The sequence below is a fragment of the Phalacrocorax carbo genome, chromosome 9 (assembly GCF_963921805.1).
Source record: "Phalacrocorax carbo chromosome 9, bPhaCar2.1, whole genome shotgun sequence".
NCBI classification, from domain to species: Eukaryota; Metazoa; Chordata; class Aves; order Suliformes; family Phalacrocoracidae; genus Phalacrocorax; species Phalacrocorax carbo.
In genome coordinates, this window is record NC_087521.1 from 4,452,255 (window position 1) to 4,466,976 (window position 14,722).

Sequence of the window (14,722 nt, forward strand, 5' to 3'; positions counted from 1 at the left end):
AAAGACAGTAACCTTGATGAAGCAATTATTAACAATGTATTACAGAAAGCTGGAGAGAATGATGATTGAGTAACCGTAGGTTAGTGGTTGATTTTAACACTTTAGGAGTTGGTGAATTAGTGTTATCTGTGTAGGACTGAAGGCTGGTGTGCGTGGTAAGGAGAGTGCCTTTGTTTTTCCGGGTTTTGGAGCGGCTCTTGTGATCCTTCAAAAGATGTAAACGCGGAGAGGCTTCGGGATGTGAAGGGAGAGATTGCAGCTGGTACCGCAGAAAAGGGAAGGAACAGCTCTGGTTAAAAAGAGTGGGTGTGAACTCTAGTTTATTTATAGGAACGCATCCCTGGGGGGAAAAGGGGTTTACACAGTTTTAGGTTCAATTGAACTCATAATCTAAATGATACAGGCTAATATTTTAGCGGTTGAAATATTAAATTAACACCCGGTGTGAAGTTAACCATGCTTTCTGCACAGGCGCCTGCCTTTATTTCCCAGTGTGTTGAGAAGAGTAGCTGTAAGCCCAGGGAGAATGAGCTTTCTAGGAGCTTTTGTTTCCTTTGAAAACATGTTGTTTATGTGTTTATTTGATAATTACATTAGACCTGGACTGAAGCTGAATTGGGAGATAAAATAATAATAAATTCTTCTAAATGCCCCCCTTCTGGCACGGCTTAGTTCCAAAACCCGGGAAATATTTTTGGACCCAAGCCTTAGCTTTCATTTTCTCATTTGTATTCGGTAAACATCGCAGGACAAGTTTTTTTTTGCGCTGGTTTACATTTTAAATCTATTATTTTGAGAAGGGAAAAAAAAATGTATGCAGAGGCTCCTGAAAGTTTCTCTGCTTATCAGCTATCTCACACGTAGATAATAAACTCTATGAGGCATGACACTATTTCAAAAATATTTGTTTTATGGCATTTTACAACACTAAATTCGTGTGCATAAGTATTCTGGAAGACTACTAGAAAAGAAATTGAAATGAGTGGCAACCTGAAGGATATGGGGTCATTGTGTATGATTCAGAGCAACAGGAAAAAAAAAAAAACAACCCAAAAGTACACGTTTCTCCGGTACAGTTTCTGTACAACAGTGTGTTTCGAGTGGAAGTGTAGAAATGGAGCATGCTTATGTTTATATTGAAGAGATTAGATAAACTAGCCTGTTTAGGGTTCTGGCAGATGGCGAATGCTCAAGCCAATTTGCAGTGCCCCATTATAATATTTAAATTCACACACAATGATAGGACAGAGGTGGAGGAGGTTAGCATTTTGATAATTTGATAACTATTATCTTCCCTAAGAAGAATCTCCTCTTGCTTTTGTGGCCCAAAAAACAAACTCTAATAAATATGACAACCCATTTATCTTGGACCCGTTAGGGTTTACCACTTCATTGGGTATTATAATTTAAAGCCTTTTATTTCCTGGAGATTTGAGCTATAACATTTTTACTTTAGCCCCCTGCTATTTGTTTTGAAAGGAAGCAATAATTTGTGCAACCAGAACACCAACTGGGAAATGAAGAGTTGTATCACATAGTTACATTTTATTCATGCGTTTTGGGAAATGTGTCTCCTTATTGGATTTTTTTTTTTTTTATATATATATATATTAGCTTGTTTTCCCAACAAAACTTTAACACTCTTTTATAGCTTAGTCAAACTACCGTGTGTGTACACATTTATATTTGCACTGTACAAGGTTCCAGCAGGAAGAAAACTGCTTTTATTCGTGAAGAAGGAAAAGCTTTAAAAAATGGCTAATATAAACGTGCAAGACTATCAAAAAACGAGCTATCATTTGTGAGCATCTACCTGAAAATGTAGTAGTTCAAGCATGCAAATTTGCCCAATTTGACTCTCCAGGTTTATTTTTTCATTTGCTTTGATATGCATATTTAATATACAGCCTCAGGCTAGATCTCATTTGGTGAAAGTTGGTGCAGGGGTGATGATGAGCCACTTCAGAAGGACAGAGACAGCATGTTGTTTCCTCTGTTTTATGTATTGGCCCACTGTTCTGATCCATGGGTCTTCCCCTCATGGTTTTATTTGCACATGAAATACTAGGAGCATTTCAACTGATTGGCTATGAATAATGATAGCCAAAAAGAAGTGTAGTTTAATTTGTTGTGTGCCAAGGTTTCTCTTGTGGAAGTGACAGTCTGTGACAGCTGTTTGACACCCCAAAAATCCATACACCTCTATTCTTATTAAGTGGTATAAAGCCACATTGTGTGTGTTTAATGTGAATGCGAGGGGTGGTGGCAGTGACAGTGGCAGTGCTGAACTAGGAACTAAGGCAGCTCTCAGTTTTATTCCTTTGCTAGACCTGAAAACATAGCATAAGGGACAGTAACAGAAAGAGTTGTAGGATTAGCCAATATTTACCATAAGACTTTAAATGGGGTACTCAAACAGTGCATGCTTCCCTTTTCAAAATCCACCGCTCTACTATTTATATAACTTAATTGGAAACAAAAACCAAAATCAACAAAGGAATGAACCCTTCAGAGATATACCTGTGCGGGAAAAAGGAGACAGCTGTAAGCGGTTGTGCTATACGTGTTTGGTAATAAATGTGTTTATCGAATTTTATTTTAGTGTGCTATTAACTGTTATGTAATACAGTAAGTGTAAAGGGTCCAGGGACTTGGTAGATCAAATAGTGCAGTGCTGGCCACAAGAAGCTGAAACTTTTGTTATTACTCTGCTGTGTTTAGTAAATATAACAGCCCATAATTAGTGTTTGAATTTTTAACACCCTCATATTTTTTTTATTGCTCTGAGGTATTAGCTGTAGATGGGAAGAAGGTAATTACAGCTATGCCCTGGCTGAACCAGATCAGTTAGGGGAAAAAAAAAAAAAAAACCCAAAAAAGAAAAGAAAAGAAAAGAGGAAAGAAACCTTTCCAGCTGCAGTTCAAGTTGAGTTTCCCAGCACAGACAATTTATTATAGTTCAATATAAACATTCTGGGCCCTATCCTGCATTCTGTGTTCAGCCTAAAATATCTGTTGAGGTTGCCAACAGATTTGATTTTTTTTTCCCTTTTGACCTATTCAAATCTGAAAAACATAATGCTTGTAAAATTTGGAGACTTTTAAACTTTTTGGAACATATGATAATATTTTGTACTTCAACTACATTTCTTTTTTACCTGGCTTCACCTGGCGCCACACAATTCTTCCTTTAGTACAAACCTACTTTGAAGCCTAGTAATTCTCCTGTAGAAATTTATGGCTCTCCTTCTGCTGGTTTGCATGGGAGCAGGATCAGGGCCTCAGTCTTTCTGATATTTGTTTATATGTTCTAGTCAATTTGCAGCTGAAAGTTAATAATATACATGTCATCATTCATAAAATATAATTAAAAATGGATAGAAATATACATACATCTCTTTTTTATAAAAGAACTGTTGACAGATTAGAAATCCGATGCCTTAGCTGTAGAAGAGAAATATTAGTCTGAATATTAAACCTTTCAGCTCTCAAATGAGGGGACACTTTTATTTTGTATTTTTGGACATCCAGACACTTTACATTTCTTTAGTATTTCTTCTCGAAGAATGGTCTGTACAAATTCCTGACATCTTCCAGATGAGAACAAATAAAAACAGGGTAGTATATACCTGATCCAGCTATATAATTAAACCTTTAGGTAAGCTTTCACTGAGTAATGAGGAAGTAACTGGGGGCCTGGTGCTGCAGTCTCCAGGTATGCAGCACTTTGATGAACTTCAGTGGGAGTTTTGAGTATGCCAGAAATGCAGGATCAGACCCCAAAGGTGCCCTTTCTGTTTGCAGCATGTCAGAAGGGAAGCTAGCTGACTGCAACAATAATAAGGCAAACTTTTTTCTTTAATAACCAAATTTCTTAGTACGTGGCTTCAGATGTAGGACGTTACAGTAGGCCCTGTGCTTCCTGAAGGGGCAAGGAGCATCAGGAGCTTTCCAAGGCTGTAGAGGAGGTTGTGTATTTACTCTTTTTGATGGGCCAAGGTACTCTGCAAAGGTCCTTTACGGCTCAAATCTGAGCGTTTTAATTTTAAGCTGGGCTCTCTCAAACCAAACCAATAAGGTATTTCACTATCGGTTTGATGCCGGTGTTCCCACTCTGGTTTGAGTTGTCTATCAGTCTAGATGAAGTATCGCCGCACAGAATGAGGTAGAAGGACAATTAAAATAACCAACACCCCCCTGATTTTTCGAGTCTCAGTTCCTTGCTGACAGGTGGATTACACGTCGGATTTCAATCTTAATTGGAAAATACAAAGCCCGCAGCTTTTCAGAACATTGCCACGTTCTAGGAGTGTCAAAAATTCCTCCTGATGCTCTCCCAAACGCAAAATCAAGGGACAAGAATTAAAACTTGTACATATGTACACATACATCCACAAATGTCTGATCAATCGTAATGCCTTGCGTTTTGTTTAGATTGTGTAATTCTGATGCCAAAAAGTTATCGTATTAAATATGCATCTGTAAGAATATAAACCTCAGTAATATCAGGAGTAGCCTTTTTTAGAAAAACGTACATATCATGTCAAATTAGAGTTTTTAATGGCTCATTTACTCACTGAAAGTTTCTCTGCATAGTAGGTTTGTTATTACTGCACTCCACAACAGCCTCTAAGATAACATCCCAAACTTTATACATACGAAACATAGAGACAGATGGACACAGATGCACACACAGAAATGCATGTGCATGTGTGTGTACAGGTTTCTATGTCCGACACAGGATATCATCTTTTGATATATGGTAATACCTATGTACAGGCTTTTGTGGTATCAGTCACGTCAGTCATTCCGCTGTGTTTACAGGTGTTACTTGTAAGAACAAGGCAATCAGAATTTGGCTTGTATTTGGGGAGAAAATGCCATCTGTATCAGTAGTTCGGTTCAGTTTTTTGTCTGCAAAATTAATTTACCAGAGCAACCTCCAGACCTTTGAGTCCAACCATCGTCACAAAGAACAAGCCCCGTAGCCGTTGTAGTTTCTTTTACGAAAGTAAGTTGTGTTTTATTCGTTCCTGCAAGATCAATGGTTTTGTCCATTTCATCTGATAAAATGTCAGGGCCTGATCCTGTCACAATTGCATAGTTAAAACTTCAGTTAATGTCTGTGAGCCAAATCCTGCTCAGCTTACTCACATGGGTATCAGCTGGCCTGATTGATTTTACTTCCCAGTTATAAATAAGAAGCAAATTCCTTATGGTTAATTGAGTCTTTAATATCACCATAAAAAGCAGTGTGAGATCAGAATCAGCCCTAGTGGGACTACATACGGTCACAAAAAATTAGCCAGACTCTGCCCAGTGGAAATTCTGGGCATACAAAGTATGAATTGCAATTTAACAGAAGGTTATCCTATATCAAATTTCTCTGTTACAACATCTCTGTTCAAGAAATCCTGCAGCAGTTAAAAACTCTTACAGTTTCCACCAGATTTGCAGCGTCGACAAAAGAGTAACGCATCAGATTTGCTTTGTATACCAGGAGACTCTTGTCCTTTCTGTTGCTCTTTTCTAGATTTAGCAAAATTCAACGGTGGTGCTAAATCAATTTTTTTTTTTTTTAACTTTCAAGGGAAAAAACACTGGCAAAATTGTGTTTTCTAGGGAAGGCTGTGTGTGTAAATGAGAAACAGTGGATAGCAGCGGAGTGATCTCCTGTGGCCCTGCTAGTACAATTTTTCCCCATATTGTCTCCTGCTTTTATATTAATTACAACTTGCATTATCAGCTGCGAGTCTGTAGCCCAGCAAATAGAAAATACTGCCCCTGGAGACCTAGCTTCTTGTATCTATTTTCCATCTCCTTCTATTGTGCTCTACTCAGTATTCACTGCTTTTCTCCTGGTAACACTGCTCTTTAACACAATTAGGTAAGAGCAAGAGGAGCACCATATTTGACTCCCAATTATTAAAACTACTGGGAATAGATACACGTGTGCTGTTTACCTTCTATGGTATCTCGGATTAGTTTAGGTCATATGCGTGTGAAAATTTTGTAGTATGCACACATACACAAAACAGGCAATGGCATTTTGGCAGACATCATCCACACTCTTCAATGCATTTCTGCAAAGTATATTGCTAAACTTGCAAGAAGCTATAAGAAGCCATGCTAAAAGTTTGTGTAATTTATCTAAAGATACCTGGTTTTCTGTTCTATTTTTTTTTTTTACAGTGTGATAGCTTAATACACATTTCATTCAAATTAACAGAAAAATTGCAATTAACGTTGGTGGGCTTTAGATCAGGATCTCGCTAGATACCTGAACTATACTGATAAAGTATTTCCAGCAAAGTACGCTTTAGACGTGTCATTTAGTCCAATTTTTTTTTTTGTGAAGTTATACATAAAATAACTACCTGTGATTAGGCACTTAGCCAAGAAGTTTTTCTTGAGGGTTGCAAAGTTGGAAACAGTCTAGGGGAGAAAAAGAGAAGTTAACTAACACATACAATGATCTTAGTCCAAAGCAAAAGAATGCTGCCTTTTTATGAGGCTGTAAACTCCACCCCTAGAGTTATTTGTCATTTTTTTATAATATTAAAGCCTAGCTATTTCCCTCCCTTTCAAATTCCTCCAACATTCTGCTGCCGCATCTTGTAAATATCCCACCTTATTATTTCTGCCCTTCAACAAAATTCTGCCAAATTACTTCATCAAGAAAACTATGTCAGAAGAAATACATTGAATTCCCAATCAATACAGTCTGTCTTTCTAAAATGGGATCTACAAACTGAGGTCAAGAACAACTCAGCCTGGTGGAGACAGCAAGTGTTTTCAGCTGTGGCAAGTCTTATTCAGCGATCCCTTCCAAACTGTTACGGTTTTGAAACAGAGAGGCCAGTCTAGCTTTTGAAATGCTGTATGATAGGGTTTTGGAAGACATTTGCCTTAAAACATAGCTGAGGTGTTACCAGTTAATTATTGTAATTTTCATATGTGTGATGAGGAGCTCCAACAGCAGCCGGCTTAAGAGAGCCTGCAGTGCATAGAATTAGCATAACTCACTGCGTTCCCTGAAAAGTTTAGCCTAGGTGAACATGTTGCAATTATTACATTTCTAAAAGAAGGTTCCAGCCTGGTGTTGTTGGAGGGCTAAACTCATGCTATTCTATTGTTTCTTTCCTTTTTCATGTATTTCTTCTAGCTCTTTATCTGATTACCATCCGGCAAACAGCTGACGCTAAGAGGCTGCAGAGGGCTGAAGAGCTCCTGTCTGCTGTTTGCCTTCAGCTTGAAGCTATTTGAGTGGCTTCCTAACTCAGAGATAAAAAGAGAAGCTCATAGGCACAACTGTGTTTTAATCCAGGCTGTAAAGAAACTTGCTCAGTTTTTGCATTTTATTTCTCTCTGAACTCCTTGCTAACCTTATTTTCAACTTTTTGGTTTTGTTTTTTTTTTTTTTTTTTTTAATAACATCTGGGCTGCTTGAACTTTCAAGACTTCTCATCTTTCTTTTTGTGTTTCTTTCCACCTGACTCTAAAGCGATGGTAAATTTTTTGTTTGTTTTTCTAAATGAAGTTTGGGGGGGGGGTTGCAGCATTAATAGTGACTTCTGAGACCTAATTAACACACAAACCTTAATGAATATAAAATACTGTTGTTTGGTGGGGGCTTTTTCCTGCTGTGGTTCTGTGTGAGGAAAAGTAGATCAGTCTTCCAGGTTTTGGAGCGGGTGGTGGTTTTGTGCCAGAAGCGCTGTCGTGCTGTCTGTTGTGCTGATAGGTTAGGCAAATTTCAGATCCTAATTTTACTCGTATCTTCCTGCTGTGGAACCCCGTATGCGGGTACACGTGTGTGTCTGTGTAAGGTGAAGGGGATTTGGATCCTTCTTAACCTTTGGTCACCTAGGGCTTTACTGGGAACCTTTTGAAGTCGTGGGCTTTTCCCTTTGTCTCTACTGCGATCCGGGTCAGGCCCATTAGATTTATGTTGCTGGGTATTGTAGCAAGCCGTTATTTGGCAGTTCTGTTTTGCGTTGCTATAGAGCATGTGGTACTAATCAGTGCTTAGGAGATTACTTTGAGATGTTTCGATATGTATTTTGGGACCTGATTCCAATCACACTTACGCTGGATTTTACAATGGGTAAATCAGTTGATTTTGTGGAACTTTGTCCTACTACACGTTGGGGTAGATGAGGTCAGAATCAGTCCTGCTCAAAGAATTTATCCAAACTTGTCCCTTACTTCTTTTCAGAATCTCCTTGTGCTTTAATAGTCTGGTGTTATTTCACAATGCAGGTTTAAAACACAATCAAGCCTAAAAAGTAATAATTTTTTCTTGAGGGGGATTTTTTTCGTTTTGTTTCGTTGTTGAATTATTATAATGCGCTTGATTTAAGTTGTCACATACAGGTGACAAGTAATGCAGGTCCAGACCCTAGTCTGATCTGTTTCATGTGTTCTTGCTCTCCTTTTCTGCCAGAGGAAATTCCATCTCTTGCCTGCCTTCATGTGGTGCTGATAAAGCTCTTCCTGTACAGTAGAATTCCTGTTTTCCTTTAAGCAACAGCAGGGTATTGGGAATGATCAGGAAAGGGGAGGAGGACAGGAGGAGAATACACTCAACAAAGTAGCACTAAACTGTAGCATTAAGTTTCCCTCACTTACCCTTTTATATAGCAGCTCCTGGCTCCGGGAGAGCCAATGCTCAACAAATTAGAAAGCTCGCATGAATTATGTGACTAAAGTACAGTAGTTGGGGTCTTACTTAGCCAAGTTTTGCAAACTCTGTATGTCTGTCCTCTGTGTTCCCTTTTGCTGTGTTTTATGTGTAGTAATGTAGAAAGAATTACATAAAAATCACTATACATGTTATTTTATGTAATCACCTGGTGGTTATTCTTGACAACACTTGTAAGCGAACTGTTAGAGTGATGCATCTAGAAAGTCTTTTGAAATGTGTCATATCAAGGTGGTGGAGGGGGGTGAGGAAGCATCTTTCCTGGTATATAACATCTTTCAGAGAAACCTTGCCTTTTCCCTCACAATTTCGCATTTGCTTGAAGTTTTTCCAGCATTCAAATGGGTGACAGAGAGGGTAGGGTGTGAGGACACGTTCCTCTCCCATGCATGTTCTCCTGTACTTCTTGAAACAGTTTCTCTCCTCCTCTTCTCCCCTCCCATCTCTAGTCAGTCTGGAAAAACAAAGTGTACAGAGGTAGTTTGCGTACCAACTATCCTGACCCTGATGTGAACACCTAGTATCCAAAATCGTGCAGGTTGATGCTCTCCCCCCTGCACAGCTCATTAAGAAACTGAAATATTTTTTCCTCCCCTGAAATGTTCTTCTGCAGTACTATTCAAGCAGTTAAATCCAGACAACCCTTTGGAAAGTTTAAAAAAAGAAAGAAAAAATCTGTCCTTTATTTTATGAAGTAAATCTTTGTACCTCCTCTGCTTGTCTTTGCCGAAGAATTATTACACTGTGCAAACAGTACCGGTGTTTGGCACATTTCACAAATGCTAATGTGTATACTTTTCCCCCCTCCTCCCCTCTTCTCCTGGTTTTCTTTCTGTTCTTCATTTGCTATTGGAATGGGAACTGTGGAAAAAATTCCTTGGCACCCTGACACCAGAATCCTTCATCTTGGAGAGACCACGATGATGCAACCTCAACGCACTCGGCAGGCACACCGGGGCCCTCCAGTGGGGGCCATGCTTCCCAGAGCGGAGACAACAGCAGCGAGCAAGGTAAAAGGTCAAACTTTTTCCCTCTGCAAAGTAGGCATGACTAAAATAACTCCAGCTTTTTTTATTATATCAGTACATCTGCCTTAGAGTAAACATGGAGTGGCAGACTTGCAGTATAATCAGCTGTAACTTAGGGAGACAGTATTTCCTTTTCCTAACCTACTTGGCTGCATTTTATTATTATTTCAAAGTGAAATATCTAATCTTCAAACAAGCTTTGTAATAACAATTGATTAGTTCTGCCAATTCCTTTACAAATTTGGTTATCTACAGTTTATTTTTGTGTGGTGTAAGTAAATATAATGACAGACATACTCTCCAGCTGTGATGCAGTTGTTTGAGCTGGGTTGTAGATGGAGAATTTAACCTGTAGTTTTAGCTGGGGAAGAGACTCCTATACGTAGTTACGAAGCTGCGAAATTATATAAAGTAGAAGCAAAACCTAGACTGGACAGAAACACGTGTCTTGCGGTGTTTGCTTGTGCAGACTTGTTTCTGCTTCTGAAAATTTGGATTCAGAATGGTAAATAGAGAGAGGTACCTGAACCACAAAACCGCTGCTGGGATCTATAGTCAAGCCTTCTCAAGGGTTCAGGAGGTTTGATTATTATTTTAGGGGTTATTGTTTTATTTCCTACTGCATTGCACCTTGTGTGTGGTCATCTGCATCCATGCCGAGTGAGTGTCAAAGGCTGTCATTTTGATATAATAGTGTTTTACACTTACTCATTAGAAGTGTAAGTGACTCCAGAAGGTATAAGAGTCAAGCCTCCAGTGCTACAAGCTGGGCAAAGATTGTCTACTGCCACTCTTGGATCTTGACTCAGAATACTTTTTTTTTTAAAGACCAAAATTTGTGGTGAGCTCTGTTCTTGTTTTTCTTTGTAAACATGGTAAGGCTCAGATAGTGAGTGAGACACTACCTTTATGAAGTCTTACGATATGCTCCCTCCATCTTGTGTGTCTGCACCATTTTGCCACTGGATTTCTCACGCACGGGGGTCACACGTAGCCAACAGAGCCAACTGACAGGTCTGTCATCCAACGAGCCACGCAGGATCCCAGAACTGGAGAAGGGAGGAGCCTTCAGGGCTGGAGCTGCTGTGACTAGCCTCGCACTGGGGGCGCCTTCCCGCCATGATATTTGCCACGCTCAGGCAGAGGAGCAGAGATGTGATTTCACGTCTCTCACGTGGCCCACTGTTTGGCACAGAGCCGGATCCCCTCATCTGTCTCACGATCTGGTGTTGTACCCTTTGCAATTCTAGGAACTTGCAAAGTTTGTTTCTGGTAGAGTGGTTTGGGTTTGTCTCCTATTTGTATGACTTGTTTATACATTTGTAATCTTATTGCTGATAGAAAGCAGCCATGGCACAGGGTGTGATCCAACTCCAACATGAGTCACACAGGGGTTTTTTTTTCCTATGTGGTTGGATCAGAGCCGTATGAGGCCCAGTGTGAACTATTACAGCTTCAGCAGCTAATGAAAGGGAGACCTCGACTGCAAGCAGCAAATTGGTGTTACGTCTACTAGCTGGCCATAGACTTTACTGCTGATCAAATCTTTACATTGGATATTGTGGCTAAGATGCTCGGTGTAGCAGATGATAATTTGCATACTTAAAAACCATTCCTCTGAGTCGCCTGCCACAGCGTGTTCATTCCACCCCTAGGTAAGAAATTTCCTCACATCTGTATCTCCATTCTGCCCCAGCAACCCCTTAGAAATTAGAAGTTTCTTCATCAAGCTACGCTTGATGTAAAGAAATCCCTTGTATTGACATGCAGACATCTTGCATTTCACTAGCCTCTGATCCCTTCTTAAGTAATTCGGGGTGCTCGAGAAATATTGCTAAGCATAAGAAAGTAGTTGATGATAAGTGCACCAACCGCCCATTGGAGACCGAGGTTTCTGGCAATATATATGATTTAAACAAACCTGTTACACTCATTTCTGCAGAAGGGGAACAAGTGCCGAAGGGCCAAACCAGTCACTAGTGCTGCCCAGTCTAGCACGGTGAAACATCGCTAGTGTGCTTCTCTTTGTGCTCAGCTGGGCCTTTTAAAGGGAAGCAGTCGTCCAGTGGCAAATCAGCATTCCACTCAGCTGCTGGCAGCTGAAAGATGTATGATCCTACAGCACCGGCAAAATTCCCATTGGAGACAGCTTTGGATTGCTCTCCCCCTCTCAACCCTGGGAAAGACTAAAGAGAGAGGGGCCTGTATTGAATTTTCCTTATGCTTCTTTGAGGGGGGCGGCGTTTACTTTATAACTCGTGAACTGGCAGTGAGTCTGTCCCGGGCACTAATGCCAGGATGGGTAGATGCCCTCTTGAGGCATCTTGATTTTTTTTGGGAACGGGAGCTCATTAGAGAGCTTTGGGTTACGTCAGCGACTTATGGTCTCCTCTATTGATGCCTGGTGGCAGCAGAGATTGATTCAAACTAGAGTCAGTCCTCTGGCTCTTGGGAGCACTCTTTCATGGGGTCTCTGCTTTTGCCTTAAGTCTATGATGTGCAGCTTGTGATTTTTTTAATTTTTTTTTTGGGGGGGAGGGTGGTGGGGAGATGGAACGGAGTTGGGTGAGTGATGACATTTTTCTTTTTGCAGACTTTCTCTGCATGAGGTAAATCCACTTATTACACCGAAGAATCCATCCATAATTTTTAAAGCTGGAACCAAACGAAAAGGGTGTGAGCATTTTGTCTGTTTATGGAGGACAGTCTCTCCATGACAGTGCCTGACTGTCCTTTGGCATCAAAAGGGTTAATCTGGTCAATGTTTGGTATTACTAGAATCATGCTGGCATTGAAAGAGTTAAGGAAAGAGCCTTCAGGCAGTAAATGTTGAAAGATTATCCTAACTTTATTAGTGGTGGGTGTCTATGTTGTTCTTAACATGTCACCTCACTTGTTCAACAGAAAACTAAGATATACAACGTATTGATCATCTCACAAACCAAAGTACTAGTGACCTGTAATCTGCCAAGCGTTTGTTGACTTTATCCCAGTTCAGATCCACAAATGCAGATCAATGCCATGTGATACTATTTTAGAGATTAATAATTATGTAGTTGATATGATCAACTTTCCCCCTGCCGTGGAGAAAGGCAGACTTAAATATATCCAATAATAAAAATAAAACGCTCTAAACATCTTACAAAGGAGAAAAAGAAGAAGCTGATTTAATGGTCTAATGAGGCCATCTTCCAGAGACTTGTTTTGTGTAGGGCTTGCTTTGACCTTTCGCTTTGCTCAGGAGCCCAACGCTTCATTTTTCACATTCTTGCAATTACGTTAACGCTTCAAGCATTTCTGACTCCAAGTCAGCTAGCAACACCAGGCATAACTCAACACTGTGAGTTTTTCTCCTCTCTGTAGATTCATTAACAGGTCACCGGGGTCCCAACTGAAATTTAAAACTGACTGGTTCTGTTGGGTTAGCTGAGTTATAGCAAGGGACATGGCAGGAAAGGGGCTGAGAGAAGGGGAGGGGAGGGGAGGGAGAAGACCCTGGGGTTCTTGCCAGGGAATATATGTGTAAAAACCCTAAGTGAAAGATTAAAAGGTGTGTGTAGCTTTATCACCCATCCTTTTCTTTGGAGGGGAAAAAACACATCTGAAAGTCTTCTGGGGTATTGTGTTTTCCTTATTCTTTGTGAAACAATGTGAAAACAGCCACTGCCTCTACATACTAGGCTAAATGGCTTCTAGAATTCAGCATCAGTTTGTACCACAGTGATGGATATGACGCTCCCAGACTTTAATTCCTATTTAATCTCTTTATGGGATATTTCAAATAATGAATATGGCAGATTATGCATGAAAAGTGGGAAATAAATCTTTTTAAGATTTAAAAACATGTGGTCTACAGGAAAGCACCAGGGAATAGTTTCGGTTTCATATTTTATGACACGAGGATTGTATACCTGATTTGTCATATTCTTAGTTCAGTCGCTCAAAGGGCCTGATCCAGCTAAGTCAGCTGGAGGCTGTGTTTCTTCAGGACGTTTCAGGAAGTTCAGCATCTTTTTAAGATTAGGCCTGTGATGATAGACTTGACCATAAGTGAGAAGCCACAGATAAGAAACTTCTAGGTTATACAGCAGTAAAAATATAAATGGGTGTCACATCCACTTTACTTTACCCATGTGAACAGTTCATTGGCGTGTGGTTTTTGGTTTGGGTTTTTTTTAATGGTTTTTTTTGATGGAACTGCTTGTGCTGAGTGAAGATGATCTGCCCCTTTATTTATGATACCTGAGGCTACTCTCTAGGGCAATATCTTAAAGTAGTTTTGAAGCACTTTTGTGACAGCTAGATGTTTGTGCCACAAATTTGTCCACAATAGCTTTCTGTGGCAAAGACTTACCATCTGGTTCGGGACAAAGTCAAATATTAGCTGAGATTACATGTTCATCCCAGGTTACATCTCTGGATTGATGCATGCTGAAAAATTAGGTAGTATATTTCTTATTTATTATATACTATCTTGTAATAAGGATGGTATACACATCAAATTTGTTTATAAAACTGGCTGGTAATGCCCAAAGACCTGTGCTAGTATCAAAACCCTACTGAAACTACGTAAAGCTTTGAACCAAACTCCAGCAGTCAGAAAAAGGAGAGGGATAGGTTGTGGATAATAATTAAAAAATAACACATTCATGCAAAGTCTTTGGAAGTTTAATATCCAAAAGGTAATGCTAGAACTTTTTTTCCCTAGTTCTGTATGTATAGGTAAGCCTGCTGAGGGGAGTACGCATTTTCATTGTAAGAATTCAGAACTTATTTTGATTCCTTTGGTTTTTTACCTGTAAAGATATAGGGTATGGTTTTATTGGAAGAGAGCTGTCTTTTATAAGAAAGGAAATTCCTAATAGAAAGGCTCCCACATCCAGGCTGTGAAAAACCAAACTTGCTAATAAATAATGCTTCACTGGAGAGGCATTATTTCAGAAGGCACAGTTCTCATAAAGGTGAACTGTATGAAATATGAAAAACTCTT

General features: G+C 39.7%; 1 protein-coding gene across 5 annotated transcripts in view; it reads left to right on the forward strand.

Moving 5' to 3' along the window:
- Positions 1 to 14,722, forward strand: part of MEIS2 (Meis homeobox 2) — a 175,132-nt gene that overhangs the window by 7,016 nt on the left and 153,394 nt on the right. For all 5 annotated transcript variants that reach the window (XM_064460153.1, XM_064460154.1, XM_064460150.1 and 2 more), the window contains exon 7: positions 9,600 to 9,714. In XM_064460153.1, coding sequence (XP_064316223.1) covers positions 9,600 to 9,714 — 115 coding nt within the window. The remainder of the gene's footprint in view (positions 1 to 9,599; positions 9,715 to 14,722) is intronic.